General features: G+C 44.8%; 1 protein-coding gene across 11 annotated transcripts in view; it reads right to left on the bottom strand.

Moving 5' to 3' along the window:
- CACNA1A (calcium voltage-gated channel subunit alpha1 A) overlaps nt 1–25,029 on the bottom strand; it is a 401,410-nt gene that overhangs the window by 47,464 nt on the left and 328,917 nt on the right. For all 11 annotated transcript variants that reach the window (XM_053290757.1, XM_053290752.1, XM_053290754.1 and 8 more), the window contains 6 exons: nt 17,005–17,110; nt 15,552–15,659; nt 14,264–14,364; nt 6,176–6,288; nt 5,221–5,359; nt 4,469–4,582 (listed from right to left, as the gene is read on the bottom strand). In XM_053290757.1, the coding sequence (XP_053146732.1) occupies nt 4,469–4,582; nt 5,221–5,359; nt 6,176–6,288; nt 14,264–14,364; nt 15,552–15,659; nt 17,005–17,110 (681 nt within the window). The remainder of the gene's footprint in view (nt 1–4,468; nt 4,583–5,220; nt 5,360–6,175; nt 6,289–14,263; nt 14,365–15,551; nt 15,660–17,004; nt 17,111–25,029) is intronic.

Below are 25,029 nucleotides of genomic sequence, written 5' to 3' on the forward strand. Positions count from 1 at the left end.
AGGCCTGATTTTATGCCACCAGTGAGGCCCATGGGTCGCCCATCTCCTATCTGGATTGCTACACACCACTGCTGCAGGGGTTCTTTAAAAGCAGTGGATTTCAGTGTCGTGAGAACAGCAATACACACTAGACTCCTAAAAACTCAAGCATTTATTGCTTATAACTCACTGGAAAAAATCCAGGGCAGAAAAACGTTGATTGGTGAAATAACAAATATAGCTTCTATGGACTGTCTCTGGTTTCTAGTCCCTCTAGGCCTAGGACTATTCAGGCCTCTGAGGCAATAATACAGGCTGAACAACTCACACAGGTCTCGTCTCTGTTACAAAAGTGAAACTGTTACTTCCAGCTCCTCATAAATGACCTGTCTCATCCTGAGGATTTCGTGGCTTGCCTCTTGCAGAGGCAGTACGCAACAGTTTTCAAGCTTTCCACTTCAGGGGACCCTTCTACACTGTCCTTTCTGCTGAGGAATCCTGATTATTGACAAGGATTCCTGGGGGTGTTCCGGGGTGCACATACACACAGTTCACACATGGCACTTGAAAGTTCCGTTAGGCCTCCTCACAGCCCCCTGTGAATTAAAAATGCATCTAGAACTCCCCTGAAGCTCTCCTGCACCACAAGGCTAAGTCAATAGACCTGGGCAAACAGTCTGTCAGGGCTATTACTACTCTATTACTTGTCTGCTATTACTAATCTTCTCACTGAGAGATCTCTGATAGGCTTCTAAAGAACCTCAAGATTCTCCACAACAAAGTTTGAAAACCACTGCCTTGAAATAATACTACTCAATGCTGAATCAAAGGGCTAATCCCTTTGCCAAGTCCTATGGTTTGTCAAAAATACTATGTGGATACCACTGAGGTGCCGGCTGCTGGGAACACCCAAAGCTGCTTGAAATGCAGATTGTCCAGTCAGTTATCCAGGGTGCCTGGCGTTGGCAAGGAAAAGTAGGTAGGTGACCATGTAGGGTTATCTAGGTCTGTACCTCTGCCTTGAAAGCAAGGGCCATGTTCTGCAGCTAGGCTGTGGCCGTAGCTGAAGTTTTCAACAAGCTGTGACTGCTGAGATCCTTGTGAGTTAAGGTGACCTTGTGAGTTAAGATTCGCCTCTCAGTCAGAACTGGAAGGTGTTGTTATGAAAGAAATGTTGCAGATGATACATGTATCCTTTACACCTTCTTCTGGTCACAGAATACCCAAGCTCTCACTTGCACACAGATACACAGAGACACGTATATGCTTAGCCTGTTGGTACAGCAGTAAATACTGCTACACAGCGGAGCATGCTCAGAGCGGCTGCTGCTTGGCACATGCTTAGCAAGGAGCACTCCCAACCCCCGCCCACACTCAGCCCGTCATCCTCTCCCCACCCCACGCCTTGCACAACACTGGCTGCTGGGACAGCAACCCACAGCCCTTGGAGAGTCGGCTGCTGTAAAGCATGCTTCATGCCAGATCAGGAAGCGCGTATTATGTTACGAGCCGGACAGCAACTGCAGAGAGATGCGGCCTTTGTGTCGATGGCATCTGCAAAGTGATGGGCCATAAAGAGGGAGCTGTCAGGTTCCCTGGAGCCTTTTCTTCTACCTCCCATTAGGGAAGCAAAGAATACATTGAGGACACGGCTAGCATAACAAGACAGTCCGCCATGGGCCCATGAAACGAAATAAAATCCCAGCCTACTCAAAGCAACATGTTAGCAGGAGCTGCGCCTCAAAGCAAGGGCACTTGCGAGGCAGCTGGAGGCAGTTGTCCCTGAGGCACAAAACATGGGTCACACCACAGTACAGTAGCAGCAGGGCAGGGGCAGGACTCAAGGAGACTAGGTAGATTCCCAGTCCCCTGCTCTAAGAGGACAGCCTTGGTGGTGCCCGGCAGGAGAGGCCTACACAGATCTCCCACCCTCCCTCCTCTGACCAAGGGGGGCCCACACCAGGGTCTCCTGTTGTAGGGTTTGTTCCACTGCTGTCTTTACATGTCAGTCTTCTTAAGTTGAAGGGAAAGGGCTCATTTCTCCCCTTTAACCTCTCCACCTCTGGCCACAAAGAACTGGACTCCACTGGGCATTTCAGAGCTGAGCCACATAGGCGGACTGCAGCAATTGCTGCTACTCCTGGGCACTAGTTACTGATGCAAGTTGAAAGCAATGAGTGCCAGGCACCTGATGCCCATAGACCATCCAGACACGATGGTGCAAACTCAGAGGCTCAGTTGGAATGGTGGCAGCTAGATAGGCAAAGGGGCATGAAGGCGAAGTGGGACTCCACCCTCTCCTTTAGCTGGGTAATTCTGACCGATTCTAACTGAAAGTAAAGATCCACTTCTGTCTTGCTGCTGCCACCCAATAACTAGTTGAGCTGTCTTTCTCTTTGATCTTCTGTATGGATTGGGTGTTAAAGAAAAGGTGGTTATAAGAGCATGCAGAGACTTTACAGTCTAAAGGGGCTTGGGGCGGGGCCCATTACATTGGTGGTGGAGAGGTTGCAGTGGCAGCCTTATGAATATAAGAGATGCTTCCTAGAATAGAATGCTAATCTTATGGTACTGACTACCATACTAATGAAAATGTTGAGAGTAGGCCAATACATTGGGATTATGCAGGCAACTGCTGTCTTTGCATGTGATATACTGATACCACTCTTTGATGGTGTATTTATTTTATTATTTATATATTTATTAACTTTTCATAGTGCCTCACCCAGATGGCTCTAGGCGGTTCACAAATATAAAAAAGATTTATTTATTTTTAAAAAACACCCCATTAAAACAAAATTAAAACCAATTAAAAACCATTTCTGTACTCACTAAAGGCCAGGCTAAAACGATAGGGGCTCTTTTAAAGGCTGCTAAAACTTTGAAGCTTCTAATATCCATAGGGTGTGTATTCCAGAGCCCAGGATCAGCTACAGAGAAGGTCTGATCGCAAGTCACTGCCAGTCGAGCTGGCGGCAGCTGGAGACGGACCTCTCCTGATGACCTTAATGTGTGTTGGGGATCATACTGAAGGCGGCGCACTCCCAGGTAACTTGGTCCTAAGACGACCAGCACTTCGTATTTTGCCCGGAAACCTATTGACAGCCAGTGCATCTGTTTTAAAACAGGCATAATATGGTCTCTCCGAGAAACTCCAGAGACCAATCTGGCTGCTGCATTTTGAACTAACGGAAGTTTCTGAATGACAGTCAGCCCCCTGTACAGCACATTGCAGTACTCAAGCTGAGAAGTTAACCAGTGAGTGCACCGGTGAGTGCACCATTATCTTTAAGGATATATAGTTAGGAAGAGCAGGTTCCTACTATGCAATGCCCAACAGTCACAAAGCTCATCGGCCAGGAGAAACATGCACGAGTCTCATCTATGAACTTAAAGGGCCTAATATGGAAAACAAAAAGTCTGCTCTTCCAATTACTGAGGAAGAAGGGCTGATGTATACCTTTGGCCAGTCCCTTGAACAGCATCCTTGTGCCCATAATGGAGAGTAGCAACTTATACTCTGCCCTATCCCCTCTGGGTCTCCTTCCCCATACCTTGCCTATTTCTGAGAGGAGTGCTGCGGGGGGGGGGATCCCAAAGAGGTAATGGAAGGTGCATTAGAGTCAGAGACTGTGCTAAGCATGACTCTTCCAAGCAGGCGCGGCCCTCCCCGGAAACAGAGTGAGGCAGCTGCCTCAGGCACAGGCATGAGAAGGGGCACGGAGGGCATCAAGCGTTGCTCCCCACCCCCCACAATGGCACCACCCATGGGCCTTCCAGCCACCTGCTTTCAACATCCTTTCTCATTCCATTAGGGCATGCTATTCATTTTCCCCTCCTTGCCCCACTGGGGCATCCTTCTTTCCCTGACACAGGGATGTCCCTGCCGCCACCACCACCACCTGGCTTGAGTGTTTACCTGCCACTACTCTCTTGGCAGCATGGCCTGAGAATGCTGAGAACCTCTCCCTGGATGGGAGGGTGTCATATTGTCCTTTGCCTCAGGCAGCAACATGTCTTGGATGGCACCTGGTTCCAAAAAAAGATTTAGGCGCAAACAATGTGTTATGGGGAGGCGATGACCTACGTCTTCTCCTGTCTCTCCCTGGTAACATGTAATAATGTCATAAGTTCAGGTGCCTTTTTGTGAAATCTCCATCTTGCCCAGGATCAGGCAGGTGTTGTTTTCATTTCCTTTGGGAAAGCCCAGCCTTCAGCACATGACCATAAGCTGGGAATGTTTTCTCGGAAGTATATGCAATTCTGACGTTATGTACACCCTGGAGAACTTAGGTGGAATGAGAAGGGCCAAACATTCTTTCACTTTGCATCAGTACAGGGAATACTCAGCCCAGTGTGGCCACCTGCTTGGCGTGTGTGACGGTGACGATTGCGGCTACCCACAGGGGCAAGAGGGCATAGAGGGCAAGAGCGGGAGGGTCACCACAACCTTCCAGTTCACAAATGGGTCAGATAAAAAAACCCTCACCTGGTTTTCAGCAGGCAGTCGTGGCATAGAGGCAGCACGTCCATGACCTTCCATGGGCAGGTATTGGTCGCTGTCCGAGTAGCCATCCTTTGCCATCTCCCGCATCTCTACAGACTGTATTAGGCAAGGTAGATAATGGGGTCAGAATACGGGAAACCAGATGGAAAGAAACTCTGCTTCTTTCTACAGCCAGAGGAGCTGGGACACACATGGAGAAACTGTCCAAACAATACATAACTCAACAGATGTCAATGATAGGTGTTCTGGCTTCATGTCATTGCTAAGGATGTTTAAAGTGCCCTTCTGGTGTACAGGCTTCCACCTCCCTCAACTTCTAATCCTTGTGAACCTGTTTTCCACCCTACAACACAGAGGGAATGGATAGTTTAGAATCTAGGAAGGGCACATTGTGGTCCAGCTGCCCCTTGTCCCAAGGATTGTGTAAGGAACCTCATATACAAATGGTCCAGAGATGCTGCCAAGCTCTGTCCCCAGTAGAATGCAGCAGGAGCTTAGTGGCTGGAGGTGGATGCTTTGAAAGCTCCCTCCACTGCTGGCACATGTCAAAGCATATAGAGAAAGGAGAGGCAACTCTCCTGTGATGCTGGCATCACAATGTCTATTTCTAGTGATAAGCTGCATATAATAGACTTTTAATAAAGTTATAGGAGAATGGATTGGGGCAGAAAAGAGAAAGAGAGACTCAGAGAAAGAAAGTGCTGGTCCAAACATGTAGCTGGCACACAAACCACCTGGGAATTGGTCCGGCTATTGGGTATGTCCTCTGGGCGCCCACGCTCTGGGCTCCAGGTTCCTGTCTTCTGGAACATCTCCTGTGCTCTCTGTGTGACCCATGACTCACTTTCCTTCATTCCCCCTTCCGGCATGCTCCTGCAGACAAATAGAAACATCAGCCTACAAAAAGACACTGCACAACCACTGCCCTAGATAAGTAATATGGAGAATCATTGCTAGTTTGTGGGTAGGCAGTGTTACTACAATGCTCGCCTGCTCTGTGTAACCCCTTGCTATTTAAACCCAGCTTTTCTAAGCAAAGTGTGCTGCAGTGAGCAGTTGCTAGGAGTAGGGTCTCAGGGACTCCTATAGGAGGAGAGCTGGTCTGGGGAGGAGAGCTGGTCTGGGGAAGAGAGCTGGGCTTGCAGGAGAGAGCATGAATTGTCCCCTTTGCTAAGCAGGATCCACCCTGGTTTGCATTTGGATGGTGGCTACATGTGAGTTCTGTCTGCTGTAAGACAATCCCCTTAGGGGATGGGGTTGGAGTTCAGTGGTAGAGCATCTGCTTTGGTCTCAGATTCAACCTCTGGCATTTCCAGGTAGTGCTGGGAAAGACTCCCACCTCAGATGTTGGGGAGCTACTGCTAGTCAGTGTAGACAATATTCAGCTAGAGGAACCAATGGTCTGACTCGGTATAAGGCAGCTTCCTAGGTTCCTCTATTTGCAAGCCGTGAGGTAGGGCATAACCACCCGGACCAATATAAAACCTGTAAACAAACCCAGAACCAAAACATTCAAACGGAGGTTTTGAAAATAAGAATTGTGTGTGTGCTGGGAACACTGATTCCGCAGGGCTCTATATGGCAACAGGATGTCAGTTCTGCAGGGTTCTATCAACTATGGTGGCTGCTGCAGAAAATTCTGTTTCTGAGGCGACAGCCCTTAAAATACAGGCCGTTTGGAGGACTTACATTCCTCCTCCTTGGTCCAGGTGGGATGATAAGGGGACTGCGTTCTGTCCTTGACCTCCCTCCTGGGTTGGGGATGGTGGCTCCATGCGCTGGAACATAAGTGGTGTCCGATTCTACAGGAAAGCACAGAACAGTACAGAGCTTTTAGGAAGGAACTACAGCTTTCAAACAGCCTCATTTCCTCAAGCAAGTTCAGGCCATTTGAGAAGCAGTCAGTGGCAGACAATCCCATTGTCCTCTGTTAGCCTAATAGCATATCATCTCCATCCTTAGGCTGCTTCGCAGGTTACTGTAAACATGGGCCCCTGCATTTCCATCATGGGTCCAATCTGCCTTTTCTGTAAAGTGTACAGGGGATTTGTGTGTCTGAAAGATGAGATAAGCATGCCCCTGTGAGCCACAGCTGGCCAAGGCACAGGGGGCATGCACCTCAATGCATCAAGAAGTTCCCCAAAGGGAGAATTTTAAAAGGACAGACCATAAGGACAATGGCTAGAGTCATTGTCAAAGAACTATGCTTCCAGGGCAGTGCCGGCTTAAGCACTGGCACCTCCTGAGGTGATGCCGAGATGCTGTTGGCCCTGCCCTCTGATGCTGATATCAGCTTCAGGTGTGGGGCTAGCCTCTCTGCCCTCGTGTACACCACTCTTCCCCATTTCCTGGCTGCCTTACTTTCTGGGCAAACACGGATTTAAAACTGAAGATCAGCATACGTGGGAACTTTCTCTTTTTCCCTCCCATACAAACCTGTTGATTGAAGGCACCGGGAGGTGGGGAAGGGGAGACAGCGAGAGAGAAAGCATCCACCTAGAGAAGCAGGGGCATAGCAAGGTTGGAGTGGGCTCAGAGACAAGATTTTAAAATGCACCCCCTCACTGAAGCTCAGCTCATGAAGTAAAGAAGTCTTAAATGAGGCTGAATAGAGGTAACAAAAGGATACACACACACACACACACACACACACACACACACACACACACACACACGTGCCACAACAGAACATCATCCTAAATAATTTTTTAAAAGGTTTTGTAAATTGTGGGCGATGCAAGTCATTTAATGGTACTAGAGAAAGACATGCTGTTCTGGTAGCTCCAGGTCTTAACACTCACATCAATTTTGGAGGATGAACACAACTGAAGGAAGCCCGGGTGGGTGCTCGGCTGGGGGAGTCAGTCATGTGACTTGCCTCTGGGGGGGCCTCCCAAGGCAATGGGCCCCCAGACAACTGTCTCCCCTTGCCCTATTATAGTTACGCCCCTGTAGAGAAGCTAGAAGCTCCTTTATCGTCTCCCTTGCACCACCGACCTGCAGTTTAAAATCCTGGCATGCCCAGAATGTAGGGCAGCTGGGAGATGGTGAAGGGCGGTGTGTGCGCGAGCGCCTGTGGGTCAGGAAAGGATGCCTGCACTTGCTGCCCCATTGCCTAGATGCTGCCTGAGGCCATTGCTTCTACTCGACTCATGAACAAGTTGCCCCTGTATCTGACCATTTGTAAGCAGGGCTAAGCAGGGAACTAATGCAATTTTCACCTGCTGGTCAGCACTTGTATTCCAAGAAGCACCCATCCCTTTTAATTACCACTTCTGTGGTGAATGAGGAAATGGGCAGGTTCTTCTTGGAATGAAAGAGCAGGCCAGTGGGTGGAGCTGTAAACATTGCATGAGTCCCCTGCTTGGCATGTGTACTGAGGGTAAGATAACCTTCCCTATTTGGGCAAGGTGATAGAACTTGTGGTGGTTTCCCAGCTGCAGAGGGTTCTAGACCCCTTTCAATCTAGCTTCCATCCTGGGTATGGGACTGCAACTGCCTTGGTTGCTCTAGTGGATGACCTTTGCTGGGAGCTTGACAAGGGGAGTGAATCCCCATTGGTTCTGCCGGACCTCTCAGAGGCATTCAGTACCATCAAGCACGGTATCCTTCTGGACCACTTCTCAAGTATGAGGTACTGCTTTGGAGTGGCTTCGGTCCTTTCTCGGGGGGAGGGTCCAGAAAGTGGTTCTGGGGGACTACTGCTCAGCTTCTTGGCCATTGGCCTGTGGGGTACTGCAGAGTCCCCCCCCCCCGCCCAATGCTGTTTAACATCTACATGATCCACTGGGAGAAGTCATCCGGGGGCTTGGACTGAGTTGTCAGCAATATGCAGGTGACACTCAGCTCTATCTCTCCTTGTCACCGGATCCTAGGGAGGTGGTGGATGTCCTGAATCAGGGGCTGGAGGCAGTGAAAGGTTGGATGTGAGTGTCCAGCCGCTCCAGCCACCCTTACTGTCCAGGGCGAGGGTGGGTGGCCATCTGACACTACGGGAGGGGACAGCAAGCCATTGGAGGAGGAAGACGGCACACCAACGGGCCCCGCCAGCCACCCAGTCTCCCCACCGAATGGGGCTCTCAGCAGGGAAATGAGGCTGGATGAGTTGGGGCTGGGGAGAACTTAGGGGGAGGCGCACAAGAATGATGTTATTGGTGCACCTCCTGAGGGGGAGAGGTAGGAACGGGGATGATGGGGAGTACAGCTGCCAGGGATAATGGGTTAATAAAGAGAGGCATTGGCCCCTTATTTGGAGATGGGAAGTGCACAGCCTGCGAGGGGGCATTTAAGGAGCCGGCCAGGGATGAGTGGCTGGCGGATGGCGGAAAAAAAAGAGGCCAGTACAAGAAATAAATAGCTTGGGGTGGAGGAGACCCAGGGTGGCATTTAACCCCTCCCCATCCCTACTCTGGGGCCGGCCCCTGCGTGCCCAGGTAGGCTGAGTGAAGAAGCCCTCTTCTTCCATGGAGCTGGACAGTGGGCTGCAGCATTTTCAGACAGCAGCCATTACTGAGAATTTACTGTGAGGCTTTACTGCGAGTTCAAAATTGCCCCCCAAAACTGATGCAAAAAGTGGATTTTTTAACCCTGGATATAAATTGGGCTATACTCTAACATGCAATGAAAAACCCAAAGTGTGTGTGAAGTGCTCCCTGATAGCTCGCAGGGTTACCCCTGCTAACTTGGCAAAGAGGCACCTTTTAATGTGGCGTTTCTCTTTATTTAGCAGGGGGAGAGCAACTGGACCTATCCAGCCCCAGCACAGCAGCCCTCCAGTGATTGTTGCTGGTGTCTGTCTTATGTTTCTTTTTAGACTGTGAGCCCTTTGGGGACAGGGATCCATCTTATGTATTTATTATTTCTCTGTGTAAAATGCCCTGCCATTTTTGGAAGGGTGGTATAGAAATTGAATTAATAATAATGATTATGATGATAATAATAATTCAAAAATACCACCTAGATTCAAGGAAAATTAGAGAAGTCCTGGAAATAAAAAACAGCAAATAACAGCAGTGTCAAAGAAGATTAGCAGATACGAAGCCAGAATTACACAACACAGGCAGAATCTCCAATTCCAATCGAATCAGAGACATTTCTACCAAAGCATAGAAGGAGAAACTACAAGAAACATAGAAACACCAAATAAAGAAGAAACAGTGCAATTCTGGGGAAAACTATGGGACAATCCAATAGATTATAATAAAAAAGCAGGCTGGTGAAAGAGGTCGAAAAATGTAACCAACAAATGCAAGGTCTAATAATAACACCAGAACTAATAAGTGAAAGAGCAAAGAAAATTAAAAATTGAACTGCACCAGGTGACGATGAACTGCATGGCTTGTGGCTTAAACACCTAACAAGCCTTCATAAACAACTATCAAAACAGTTCAATCACATTTTGCAAGGAGGTGATATTGAACAATGGCTAACAACTGGGAAAACTCACCTCATAATGAAAGACCCAGCAAAAGGTGCAGTTCCAAGTAATTATAGACCGATAACCTGCCTGCCAACCATGTTCAAACTATTAACTGGCATACTAGCTGATGAAGTAATGCAACACCTATTAACCAATAAGCAGCTTCCAGTTGAACAGAAAGGAAATTGCCCAAACACCAGAGGCACAAAAGACCAGCTGCTGACTGAGAAAATGATTTTAGAAAATTGCAAGAGAAGAAAAATAAATCTAAGTGTTGCATGGATTGACTACAAGAAAGCCTTCGACTCATTGCCTCACAAATGGATACTAAAATGTTTAGAAACAACTGGTGTCAGCAAAAACCTTCAAATATTTATTTAAAAAGCAATGAGTATGTGGAATACACAGTTAACAATCAATGGCGAGACACTTGGACAGGTTAGCATTAGAAAAGGTATTTTCCAAGGGGACTCACTATCCCCTCTGTTGTTTGTAATCGCCATGACTCCATTTTCACAAATACTAAACAAAACAGGCCTCGGATACCAAACTTCTAAAACATCAAGTAAAATCAACCATCTGCTGTACATGGACGATCTGAAGTTGTATGGAAAGTCCCAGTCAGAAATCGAATCACTGCTAAACACTGTCCGTATATTCAGTAGTGATATAGCAATGGAGTTTGGACTAGACCAGTGTGCTGCATTAATAATGAACAGAGGGAAAATAACAAAAGCAGAAGGAATAGAACTGCCCAATGGAAGCAACATCAAGAACCTGGAAGAGAAAGAACATTACAAATACTTGGGCATTCTTCAGGCTGATAACATTGCACACACTGAAGTTAAAAGAAAAATTGGAAGTGAATACATCAGGAGAGTTAGAAAAATCCTCAAGTCCAAACTCAATGGCGGGAACACCATACACACCATAAACACCTGGGCTATATCTGTTATCAGATACACTGCAGGAATAATAGACTGGACCCAGGCAGAGCTAGAGACGCTAGATCGTAAGACCAGGAAAATCATGACCATCAATCATGCACTGCACCCCCGCAGTGATGTAGATAGGCTCTACCTCCCTCGCAGCTCAGGTGGAAGAGGAATGCTGCAAGTCCATCAAACAGTAGAGGAGGAGAAAAGAGGCCTTGAAGAATATATAAAGGACAATGAAGAAGAGGCACTTCAAATGGTCAATAACAAGAAACTATTCAACACCAATGAAACAAAGCAGGCCTACAAGAAAGAACAAGTCAAGAACCGAGCAGAAAAATGGAAAAATAAGCCACTGCATGGTCAATATTTGCACAATATAAGTGGAAAATCAGACATCACCAAGACCTGGCAATGGCTTAAGAATGGCAACTTGAAGAAAGAAACAGAGGGTTTAATACTGACTGCACAAGAACAGGCACTAAGAACAAATGCAATAAGAGCAAAAGTAGAAAAATCCACAACAAACAGCAAGTGTCGCCTTTGTAAAGAAGCAGATGAAACCGTGGACCACCTAATCGGCTGTTGTAAAAAGGTCGCACAGACTGACTACAAACAAAGGCATGACAAAGTAGCAGGGATGATACACTGGAACATCTGCAAAAAATACAAGCTACCTGTAGCCAAAAATTGGTGGGACCATACAATTGAAAAAGTTGTAGAAAATGAAGATGTAAAAATATTATGGGACTTCCGACTACAAACATCTGCCACACAATACACCAGATATAACTGTAGTCGAGAAGAAAGAAAAACAAGTTAAAATAATCGACATAGCAATACCAGGGGACAGCAGAATAGAAGAAAAAGAAATAGAAAAAAAATCACAAAACATAAAGATCTACAAATTGAAATTGAAAGGCTGTGACAGAAGAAGACCAAAATAATCCCAGTGGTAACCAAAATAATCCCAGTGGTAACTGGCGCCCTAGGTGCAATTCCAAAAGACCTTGAAGAGCACCTCAACACCATAGGGGCCACAAAAATCACCATCAGCCACTTACAAAAAGCAGCTTTACTGGGAACAGCCTATATTCTGTGACGATATCTATAACAGCAACAACATTGATAATAAAATTCAGCCATCCAAGGTCCTTGGGAAGGACTCGATGTCTGGATAAAACAAGCCAGTCAATAACAACTGTCTGATTGTGTAAATAAGTAAGTAAGTAAGTAAATAAATAAATAAATATAATCTGGCCAATATGTGAATGCACACCCTCCATTCTGGAGGAGGTGTGAACTAAAAGCCCTGTGTGAAAAAGCTCCTGATAAACTGAGATTGAATCTGGACAAGATGGAGGTGCTGTTGGTCAGTAGGAGAGCCAACCAGGATGAAGGGATTCAACCATTTCTGGACGGGGTTGCACTCTGCGCGAAAGAGCAGGTGTGTAGCTTGGGGGTATTGCTGGACCCAGCTCTGCTTTTGGAAGCTCAGGTGGAGGCTGTGGCCAGGGGTGCCTTTGCACAGCTTTGGCTCATGCGCCAGCTGCATCCCTTTCTCAAGAAGGCAGATCTGGCCACTGTTACCCACGCCTTAGTCACATCATGGCTGGATTACTGTAATGCGCTCTGTGTGGGGCTGCCCTTGAAGAATATTAGGAAAATGCAGGTAGTGCAAAATGAAGCAGCTAGGATTTTATCCAGAGCTGCCCACTGGGATCACATCATGCCCATTTTGAAAGAGCTACATTGGCTGCCAATTTGTTTCCAGGTCCAATTCTTAATGGTTTGGGCTCTGGATATCGGAGGGATCGCCTGCTCCCAAGGGTTTCTGCCTGCTTGATAAGGCCATCGGGGCGGCGGGGGGGCTCTGTTCTGCATGCAGACAATGAGGGAGGCTTGGCTGTCGTGCACGCGGGACAGGGCCTTCTCAGTTATTGCCCCCAGATTTTAGAATGCTCTCCTGGTGGGCATCTGCTCCTCAGTCTCCATCACAGTTTTTAGGAAGCAAGTGAAATCTCTTGGCTTTTTACTCAGGCTTTTATATGAGTGCTGTTTTTGTTGCTGCTTCTTTGTATTTTATGGTTATATTGTGCATATTTGTATTTGTATTTTATGGTTATGTTGTGCATGTTTTTTAGAACTTTTAATTAGATTTGTTTTTTAATATCCCAGTTTAATATTTCCATTAACTATTTTCATAGTTTTATATTATTTTAAATGTTTTGTAAACCTCCTTGAGATAGTTTTAATGATAGGCCATATAAAAATTTAACAATAAATAAATACAATTGTGCTAGGAAGTAGTGTGGAAGCCTGCAGCAAGGTTTGTTTGAAGTGCAAAATCACGCTTGGAACTCGTGCAAGAGCTTTGAATATTCCACAGTTTATTGCCATATGGAAGTGGCCTAGGTATGCAAGCTTAATTTTTTTCTCTGAACGGCCCTGACTAATCATAGTTATAGAAGGATGGAAACAGTATCTCTCCTGAGAAGATGGGCCAAAAAGTCAGTAAAGGAACAAGGATTACAGTTACATTATAACCCTCATCACAAGTTGTTTTAAAAAAACTTTTTACATTTATAAACCTCCTTCCATCCATCACGGAACTTACTTATTTACTTATTTAAAATATTTCTATACCGCCCAAAACATGTGTCTCTTAAGGCAGCATACATGGGGTTCCATGTATACATTAAGCATATATTAAGGCAGCATACATGGGGTTCCCAACCCATCAGTCATCCAGGTACTGACCAGAACTAGACGAGCACTGTGTGCCCTCAGACCATGTGCGGTACACTCCCACCTTCACTGCATGTGTGGAGTGGGGGGAACAGAAGTGTACTGACAGAACCATGCTCCCTACACTGACACACCCTCTGGCCACATCCTGTAGATGCCCTGTGTTCAGTTCTTGTTTGTGAAAGGCAGTGCTGAACATGGGGAGAGTTCTTCTGCGTGATTTAGGATCCCCACTGGTCAGAAGAAGGTAACTGGTGAAGAGGGCTTATTTCTATTGTGCATCTGTTCCTTCCAGGTGTGGTTAATCATCAAATGCATATGATATATGTGCACATATATACCACATTGTTATTGTAAATGTCTAGTACAGAAGCATTACTGAAGAAGGCATATAGGGCTGATATTATGATACACTCTGATGGAGGTTTCCCACCACTGGTGTAGCAGTGTGTGATGCACAATATGGTTCATCATGAGATGGCTCAAGAGGTGTTGCATGCATTATATCCAAAGGTATAATGCTTAACACACATCACTGTCATCTGTGACTGGACTGGGCCACTTGCAGAATGAGTCTTGATTTTTAAACTGTGAGATATTGAGATCCATCAGAAATGGATGGAAGCCACATTGTTGGGTTCTGACTGAAGCTTTGTTTTTATAGTCCTCACTCACCTGCTCCTCTCTTATGGCCTGCAATTTCTTGGCCTTGCTTTGGCGGTAATATTCCATGATCATCATGGCTGCATAGATTTTGCCCACTGTCAGGTCAGTAGCTGTGGGATGAAGAAAGCAGAAAGAGAGTCACTAATTGCTCAGCCTGACAGCTCTCTTGGCACTGCTCAAAGTTGTTCTCTGGCTTCCATTGGGGTTTAGATTCCTTGGCTGGTGGGGTACACTCTGCAGTGGTGTAAGAAAGGATTTCGTTCCCCATGGCCTCTTTGGAGTGGCAGACTTGGTGAATATCAGGGCAAGCTGAGGGATAGGTATGCCTGATTTCTATTTTATAGATATTTTGGGTGGGAAGGCAATGACATGGCTCCTCCAGGAATAAAAAAGAATAAAAGTGTGTAGCTCCTTGGGAGGGGGCGCCAGGAATAAAAGTGTGTAGCTCCTTGGGAGGGGGCACCTGAAAATGGCAGCAACAGAGAGTAGTGACACGATAATGGTGAGGTGCTTTCTTGAAGAATAAAGGCTAAAAATAAACTAAAGATTAAAGAAATAAAAAGAGAAAAGACTGACTGTACATCTGCCACAGGGAGAGAATTGCTCAAGACAGATATTAGCAGTTTCACCTATTCAGGTTATCAAGTGATAACTGCAATTGCCACATGTTGAAGACTGGGTGGCATCCAGATCATTGGCAGAATGGTGCATCATCAGCAAATGCTCCTTGCACCAGTGGAAGGTATCAGTGTATGAGTGCAGTTCTCTTTGTACTTGCAGAAGGAGCTTCTTTCACTGGTGCACCACTCCACTGAAGGCCTGGATGCCACCCAATTCATCTCCCTGATCAGCTTCCACAATCAGTTTTTGAAGCACACAAGTTCATTTTGACTAGATAATTCCATTCCAAATTGTGACATGCCCTGAAAAAGAGTCCAAAATTGGGCTGAATCAGGATGGTAGTTGTCGTCTCAGTGTATCAATTTACATGATGTGCTCAATATGTGCAAATCCACTGGAAAATTCAACTTGGTAGGAGTTGAGCTTGAACCACTAGCAACCTCACATAGATTATCTTGATCTTGACTAATGAGAAACGTGTTGAGCATGGAAGCAGTCACTGCTGCAAGTTAGTAAAAATGCTTTGGAATAATATGTGTGTTTATAATATGTCTGTGTGTAACACAGTTCTCTCCACCAGGCAGTTAGCAGGGCAACACTAAAAAGCGAATATCAAGAGGTGGGTGACCGTATCTTCTCAGTGTAACAAGCGTGTCGATAAGCAGGCAGCTCTTACATTTATGAGGGGTGACTAGGAGATCCAGAGTTTTCTGGGAGAGGTTGGGCCAGATTGCCATCATCTCTTTCCTCAGCTCATTATCCATCTGCTGTTTGTCAGCACCCCCTAGAAAACACACACCAGGAATGAGAGACAAATAATAAACATCTGAGCACCTGATTCCCTTCCCCACAAATACTAGGACTTTTTTTTTTTGTTCTGTGTCTCTTGAATTGCATTTATTATTCCTATCACTCTTGTATTTATAAACCTTCATTATAGACTGAAAATCAATTAAAAACACATGTACAAGAGTTATTAGATGGTGTTACAGCCATTCCACTAACAGAACTGTTAAGGGTCCAAAGACACATTTTTTAAAAACCCACACTTCACATGACATGAGGCATGTTTGATTTTTCTCCATTTCAAAATGTCCTTGTGAAAGATGGACAAGGATTCTAGCATAACTTTCTCCCTGATATTCTATTTTTTTACACACAAGGAGTTATTCTTTTTTAATTGGGCAGCACTCAGACATTCAGTTGTCCATTGGCAGTACAAAGTGGTAGTACTAGTCTACCAGGACAGTGTCAGGACCCCACTTCAGAGAATTTTAAAGGGGCATAGACCACATTTTATGCATGTACCCCTCAGACTTAAGGAGAAGGCTGCTTGGACATTCAGCTGTTAGTATCCAGATACAAAATTAAGAGTGAGAATGAGCACTGATTTGTTATGTGAGTTTGCAGTACCTCTGAAACCACCAAGACAAAATTTGATGCTCTGTCTGGGCCTCACTCTGAACAGTGCCAAAAACATTTCACCATATGAACCTTTAACACTAAGAAGCTTGTTCATTTTAAAGCAACAATGCTCTTTTTCTGAGGGGTCTTCAGTAGAGCCTTTTCCTAGCAGAATCTAATATTAAAGTAACTGGGCAATCTGAGCAGCCAGAATGCCCTTTCTCCACCATGCCTCAATGACGTTTTCCATATAGGGCTTTTAAAGCCCTTTAGCTTGCATCTCCTCTGGAATGGAGGGTATACATTCACATATCAGGCATATTTACCATGAAGTTCCTGCGATCTACCAGGGAGCACTTCACACACCATTTAGGATGTTCACTGTGCCTCAGAGTGTAGCCCAATTTATATCTGGGGTTTAAAATCCATTTTTTGGATTATTGTTTTTTAGTGACAACTTTGAGTTCACAGTGAAGCCTTGCAGTAAACCCACTGTAAAGCCTGCTGTGTGAAGAACGCCAATGGGTAGCATCTGGTCTAGGGAGTTTTGTCTCTACCATAGGCAGTGTCCATGTCCCCTTTGTAGTAGACAGAATTACATACTAGTAGATGCTATGGTATGTTAGGATGCACTTTCCTATGTCCAGTCTCATTTCCCAGAATCCTCTAACTTGACTGACAGGCCATACATTAGTTTCTCCAGTGTTTCTGGGAGTGGCACTTGCCTTTGGCAATCTTGATATCAAGCGCAGTCCGGATCAATGCCATGAGGGTGGAATTGAAATGGACTGTATTGTCGTCTGCCACAGGCAGGTCCATACGAAGTAGTCTCTGCAGAGATCCAAGCAGAAAGGTGTCATCTTAGGACCCCCTCACTTCCCAGGTCATCATGCACATACGAACACAAGAGCCCTGGGGAGAACTCTGAGTTTAGGGGTTTTTCCTCGATCATGGGATTTAACATCTCTTCCCACTGAAGCTCATGAGGACCAAGGCCCTGATGCAAACATTTGAATAACAAACTGAATACTCAGTACCTCCTGTCTCATCCTTCTCTTATTGGATGTCTTCTATCCACTAATGTCATGGATTCTGCATCAGCTACTAGGAGATGAGGCTGAAAATGACTCCAAACAATAATTGTGGAAACTTAGTCTTAAGCATAGTTGCTTAGAAGTTTATCCTACTAAAATAAATGGGGATTAGTTCAAAGTAGATGTGGCTGATTGGTCTGTAAGAGTCATGGATTTTGGAATAAAATCACTCCTTTTCCTTAATCATTTGGTTCAACACTGACCTAGAAAATGATGACCCATAATCATTTAGGCGTGTTTTTCAGGAAGGGTTTAAGATAAAATTAATTAATCCAGTTTATCTAATTTGTTCTCTGCTCCTCAAACATTAAAGTTAAATATACATGAAAGAGGTTAATTATATATCTGAGTTAAAGAGTACAATGTAAGGTCACACAGACAGTTTACATTGTTCTCTTTATCTCAGATATACAATTAACCCCTTTCATATAGACAGTAGTTTTCTATTAGGAGAGGATTGGAATGCTGATGTATTTCTCTTAGTCAGGATTTCCTGATTGAGCATGAGAAATCTTAGGATAAAAAAAGGGGACAAATTTGATGGATGCCAGGTTGTTTTTTTGGATTTCACTTGACTCTCTGGACAATTTTTATTTATGACTGAGGTAACTTGGAAGTAATAACTATGCTCCCTGAAATCACTTTTCATGTAAAACCCTTTGCAATCAGTTATATTTTTCTTATGCTTTGTCTGTGATTAAAATAATCAGTACTAGAAGACATGTAAGTAAATTCCTATCTTTGTAGAAGCTTTTCTCTTAAGTTCTCATCTTATATTTAATTATTGTCTGTACAAGACCCTGATGAACATGAACTCACATAGTGGTGTATGCTCTGGATTGGAGCCTTGCGCACAACAATTCCTGCTATAGTTTTAAGTAAATACTGGGATGTGAGTCATCATCTAACTAGAGGCAATCTACAACATGACTACCAATGCAAGTTTTCCAATTGATTTAGTGAGGAGATGCTTGTATCCTAGATGTCTCTCCATGAGGACCTTTATATTATAGCAGAACTGAAAGCTGGACTTAGTTTCCAGGCTCCTGCTCTAATCTTCTGGATTCCACTCCCCTACAAGAGAAAGGAATAGATTTTAATTCCAACTTCTATCACTGGTCTACTTGCCTCCCAGGTTTGTAGGTAGACGTCATAAATCTGAGTGCCTTGTGCTCTACCCCAACTAGACTTCATACAATCTTTAGAATGAATCCTTTATAGGATCTTTCTTCCTAACTTCCACAGAGTTCTCCCCCAAAAGCTCATTATTTGTTGATATATTAACACTAAAAAGTGGAAAACACAGGAAAAAACCAAACAAAATCCCGTCTTTCCAAGATAGCAGCAGACAGCAGGGAAAGGGTCCAAGGATAATGCACTGAAACCATTCAACAGAGCAGATCTCATTAAGTGCGCAAGACTAGAACCATGCAAAAAGAGCATGCAGCATGCATCACGGCACAGCACAGTGCAAACTAAGGCATCCACAGAGAACACGTTGAGACTCATTCATAGCTCTGGTATAGATTGCTCTAAAGGGAAAGATCCGGATTGTGGGCTCTTGGTGCAAAAATGGGTGCGTCCTTAAGGTAGAAAAGAAAGAAATGAAATTGACAGACTATGGGCCATGTGCCATTCCTCTGAGCCAAGGCCATGGGCTGGAGATCACACAAGATGCTCAGGGTGGGGCTTGACCAGCTAGTGCAATAGCTGAGATAGGCTACGGACCAATGGAAATGGGGTTAGACAATCAGGGTCTTTTGGGTTCATTAAGTGGATGTTACTGAACAGAGGTGCACAGAATGATGACAGGTGAGATCAAAAACAGGGAAGGGAGGTGAGAACAAAAAGAGAAAGAGGAAGAAACACATACAAGTAATGATGACACATTCAGCACGAAGATCCCCCAGGAACCTGATGTCCAGAAAACCTGTAACCCTTGGAGACTTCCCTGTGTTAGGGACCTACTGATTAGACCTCCCCTAGTACTAAGTAACATTCTTTCCACTTTGGCAATTTGATAAGAATGCTGCCTATTCCCTCACATTCCCTTCTTTTTCTGAGCCGTCCACCAACAGCTGCATGCCAATGTGTCAACTGCAGTTCTGTCACAGGATTAAATCTAACTTGTCAGAGAACCAGTCAGGTCTTTGCAGGTTGTGAGGTAGATCACTTCCATGGGTAGTCACCTCCTAGACAAGATGAGGGAGCCACATATCTGCACCCTCCAGACCTTTCTTTCGCATTGTATTTGAAGATCCGTTCACTGAGGTTTATGAAAAGGCCCTTGGACATTTGGGCAGCTGACTTAAAATTCAGCGATGGTTGCAAAAACAGTCATTTTGTTTTGCAATCAGAACCCAGTAGCTGCAACACCCGGGAAGAGCAGGTGGTTGTCACACCCAGTGGCTTTCTCCCAGAATGTGGAAGTCTCCAAGACTGAGAGCCACTTCATACATTACCAGGAGCAGCATGTGAACTGCAGTTGCATGGTTGCTCCTAGTAACATATGAATGGCCTGAGTCATGTGTGTGTGTGGGGGTATGTGTGCGGTGGGGGAGCAGCAACATGGGTATTTCCCACAGCATCACCACCCTGCCTTTGGCACCAGACCAGCACTCCTATGAGACTGGGAAGTGATCACGTTGCTTGCGGACACACCCCATTATTGGCTTCCCTCAAATGTAACTAGACTGTAACCATTCCCATTCTGCAGTCAGTAATGGAGAGATCAGGTCTGAGTGTAACAGCAGCATGTGAATAGTTTTCCTCCTTCTGCCTGGTCCCCACTGGTCCTTCTTCCAGTATTGTTCTGTACCAGTCTTTCTCCCTATTGTTCTGCTCCACCAACTACACCAAAGCTTTTCTTGAACGGATCCAAAATATCTCAGTGCCAACTACAATAAATAAATAAATAAATAAATTAAATGATATATATTAATTTTTATTCTCAGTGTATTTTGCACGAATAATTTCACTCATAGAACTCGTAGCTTCTACTTCATACATTTCCATTTCCTCGTGAGAGTTGTACTTTTGTGGCACAGAGATCACAGGATGCGGATTTGGGGGACAACTGCCTAGATTTTCCATCCATGCACTGGAGCAAGCATGGATTGGAAATTTAAAGGAGATGAAAGGGACAAATCGTGTTAACTGTAACACAGGTCAGTGAGCATGGAAATGACAGGGTACATATAAGCCCCAATTTTGTAAGAGAATTGAGGCCATTGAATGGCTGTCCGAAGCAAAAGAATCCCTGAGAAGTGTATATGCTAAGGGATTGCAGTGTTGAAGACGGGGTAATGGGAGGTGGTGGATGGATACAGACAGCAATTCTCCCTTGGGGAAGATAAGGCACTCAGAAACCTCCATTCTTTTCCCACAGGAAAGTAAAGGAATTGCAAAAGTATTATATCTCTCATTGGTTTTCTGGACAGCTGATATCATGGAGAAATTAACATAGGGGTGAGTGGATAATGGAAGCTGGTGGGAAGGACATGGATGGAGGAGTAAACAGAGGAGCAGGATACTGTAGAGGAGGTAGAGAGGTTCTTGCAGGGTACTACAATCAAAACAGGCTTTGTACTCAAGGGGTACTGTAGAGCTGGGCAACAGAAGCACAGATATGGAAATAGCACAAGTAGGAATGGAACCTACAGGTCTTGACACCCAAACCTCTAGGCGTTGACCCTGAGCTCCATGTACGTCAGTGTATCTCCTCTCATATCTCCTTTCACCAAGTATATGCTCTTATAGTATACTAGTTCTTATTTCTAGTGCCAAGAAAATGGTCCAAGACTCCTGCAAACCTCTGGCTACCATGACCACTGAACAAGATGCTCAACCAGGTTCTCTTGCTCAGGTGAGGTGACCCTATTTCCTCTTAAGGTAGTTCTTAATGTTTATTATAAGGATGAGTTGATTTTTAAACGCCTTTGTTGCTTTTGAAACATTTTGGTTATATTTTTGAAAAACAAACAAATGAGGATACATCATAAATTCATCACATCCAGAGCAGTTTTGCTTCTGATAATGTCCTGCCTGCTTGACGAGATCATCTGAGGGGGCTCTGCTCTGGGTGCCGACAATGAGGCAGGTTCGGTTGTTGTGCATGTGGGACAGGGCCTTCTCTGTTGCTGCCCCCAGACTTTGGAATGCTCTCTTGGTGGTCATTCTCTCCTTGGACTCCATCACAGTTTTTAGAAAGCTTTTTAAATCTTGGCTTTTTATCCAGGCTTTTACATGATTGTTTTATTGCTGCTTCTGTGTGCTTTAATCCATGTACAGTTTTATGTCTGTATTTTATATATTTTAAATTAGATTTGTTGTCATATTTTTAGCTTAATACTTTTAACTGTCATTTTTATTATGTTTTTTAATTTTTGTAAACCGCCTTGGGATTGTTTTTAATGAAAGGCGGTATATAAATTTAACAATTTTTTTTAAAAGGTGGCCAGGCTTCTATGTCTGACTGGCATAACTGTTGCCCCAACTCATGTAGGGGTGGCGGGGGGAGATATTTGGGTTTAAAAACAGTATATGTTCCTTCATTCTGCTGCAACTGCCTTAGGAGGTGATGGGCATTCCTCCAGCTTCCCATATGCAGGGCCATGTAGTACCCAGAATGTTGGGGGACAATATGCTAAATCATTGTAAACCGCTTAGAGAGCTTCCAGCTATAGAGCGGTATATAAATATAAGTGCTATTGCTATTGCTAGTTGCAGCAGCTCCAATGCACTGAAGACTGACCACACTCCTTTTCTTGAGCTGCCACATCAGAAAGCAAGGAATAATCTACAGGAATAAACGGCATGGTTCACTAGTAAGTCTGCTTTTTACAGTCAGGCGTTTTCTGGACAGATTAGATCCCAATACTGTAAAGAAGAAGGCAGATTTTGGCCACAATGAGGCAAAATTTTGTACAGAAGCGTACAGTTGATTGGAGGATAAAATGGATACTTCTCTAAAAGAATATCAATGCTTTTGGGTCCATCTTTCCATTACTGGTACATGTATTGTATCATTGTTGTGTTTTTATTGTAATTACGTAGGGATTTTTTTGGTGATGTAGCTGTCATGGCCTTTTGACTGAGACTGTAACATCTAATCTAACATTAACATCTTTGCTAGAGATGGTTGTACTAGCTATAAGACTGCACTGATGTTGGTTTATGCCCTGATCCATTGACACTGTGGGTTGAAGAGAACACAGAGACTTTATTAGGTTCAGTGTGCAGCGCTAACTTTGGAATATGTAGTTACGAGGGAAGTTTGGTCTTAAGTGTCATCTTTATGCAGTTGACATGCAGCTTCATCTCTCTCATAAGAACAGCCCTGCTGGATCAGGCCCAAGGCCTACCTAGTCCAGCATCCTGTTTCACACAGTGTCCTATCAGATACCTCTGGGGAGCTCAGCCACAGGCTCCCCAGAGCCTGTGGGCTTCATCTTCTCCTTTGGTTTTGTCTAATATAACTACCTTTCTGCTATTTTAGCTTGGAATGTATATTATATTTCTCTTTCCTCCTTTAATAATGTCTAGCGGCCTACCTTTTTCATTTTCTCTCTCTCTTTATTATTCCTTAAACTTTAATTTAATTAACAAAAACAATGTCCTTTAATGTTTAATTATGATTGAATACTTATATGCAGGCTTCAGTTAATACTAGCTGGCTCAGGCACAGAACATCTGCGCCTCTAGTTCTCCCTCGTTCTTGGCCCCTCATTCTCAGCCCTCCCCCCTCCCCCCCCCTAGTTTTTTTCTCTCTGGCCAGCCAACCCACCACCGCTTTCTCTTCCAACCAACCCACCACCGCTTTCTCTTCCCCCGCCACTGCCTTCTCCCCCCACTGCTGCCACCATTTTCTCTCCCCACCCATTCACCTGCTCGCCCATTTGCCTTATCCTCCCTGCTGCCATCACTTTCCTCTCCCCCTCCCAGCAGCTCTCTCGCAAACTCACACGAGAGCTGCCACGCATGGGATTAGCGATGGGTACGTCTAAAAGAATTATATAGATAGATTGCATATTCTAATCTCACTTTCTGTCGTCTCTCCCCTTTTCTCTTGTACTATTTAGATTGCTGAAATAACTGGCCTATTTAGCTTTGTAGCAACAGAAAGATGACGGATTGGCTGCTCTGTGGCTTCAGTCCTGGTAATCTAGGAATGGAGAAAGTGTTGGGGTGGAAGAATCACATGGGAGCAGCCACACAAGCTTAAGAGACTAGATGTGTGTGATGGCATTTGCTGGTTGTGCAGTTCTGCCCTCATCATGTTGTTCCTCCATTATCAGAGTGATATGAACCAAATTATCTTCGTCTCTCCCTGCCTTTTGATTTTATGATAATCTCATATTTGCTCAGTGCAGGGGTTTGTCTGATACCATACTCTGACAAGGTGCTGTCATTGTTTGAGTCAGAATACCAGGATGGATGAATCACCTTAAAGATGAGGAAGAATAGTGCATGAAGAACGTTGGTCCCAGGTACTGCCTCTTACTCACCATTACCTTGGGAAGCATCTCATTTTTTCCTTGTTCCTTTTGGTTGAGTGGACATGATCCTCACAAAAAGCTTCCTTCTCAACATCCTATAGTGGTATGACCACTCTATAACTTGCGCAAGGTCAGACTCACTCTGACCTTGCACTCACACCTGACCTTGCACTCACTCTGACCTTGCACTCACACCTGAGCCACAGATTCTATGCCCACTGACAAACTGGAAGAAAATGTTGTATCCTCCTCTTCTCTCCACATTCATACAGTGACTACAGATTCCAAAGGCCATTTCCATTCAAGGGAGAGTGCACATTTCAATATCTGTGTCACAAGCCAGCAACAGAAACCTAATGATTGTGGAGAAGTGTGAAGGGGAAATAAGACACACATGTGGAAAATATCACAGAGAAAGCTCTGGGTTGCTGAATGATGTGGTAGAGTGGGGGAAGAAAAGGATGCAGTTTGCTAGTGAGGTGTGAGGGGATTAGGATTAGAGTATGGAGATATGGAGAGGCAGAGGGAAAAGCGTCTGATAGGTTAGAACTGCATTGACAGAGAAGGGGGCATGGAGTAGCAGAGAGAAGGGGGGCAGAGAAGCACGTGGGTGGCTGTTTGTCTCTGGTTAAGATTAGGGAACTACTTCCCTTAAGTTTGTGTTCTTTCATAGGAAGCTACACCACAATGAAGCAGAAGCCTGCCAGATCAATGACCCAGAAGGAACTGAAAGTGTGCGGGTGTTTGTTTTAGGTTGCCCAAAGAGACCAAATGAACCGCTGAATAAACCATGAGAACATTTTTGCCTTAGCCTTTTACAGGTAGCCGGAAGAGCACGAGTGAGCAATCCTGACAGCAGAATTAACCGCCACTAATAGCTGCTGTCAGCTAATAGGCAGACAAAGTGTATCACCTGAATGTAGCAGCTCCTGCACTTATACAAAGGAGCTCTACTTAGGCATGTGTCCAGTTGCTGATTTGGGGATGAGAGAATGAGTACAGTCCTGCACAGGGAACAAAGGGAAGCTGTCTTGTATGGTGTTGGGCCATTGGTTCATCTATCTTGATATTGTCTGTAGTGACGGCGGGCAGCAGCTCTCCAAAGTTTCAGATCTCCAAAGTTTCAGTAGGTCTTTCCCAGTCCTACCTGGAGATGCCG

This window comes from Hemicordylus capensis, chromosome 2 (assembly GCF_027244095.1).
Source record: "Hemicordylus capensis ecotype Gifberg chromosome 2, rHemCap1.1.pri, whole genome shotgun sequence".
NCBI classification, from domain to species: domain Eukaryota; kingdom Metazoa; phylum Chordata; class Lepidosauria; order Squamata; family Cordylidae; genus Hemicordylus; species Hemicordylus capensis.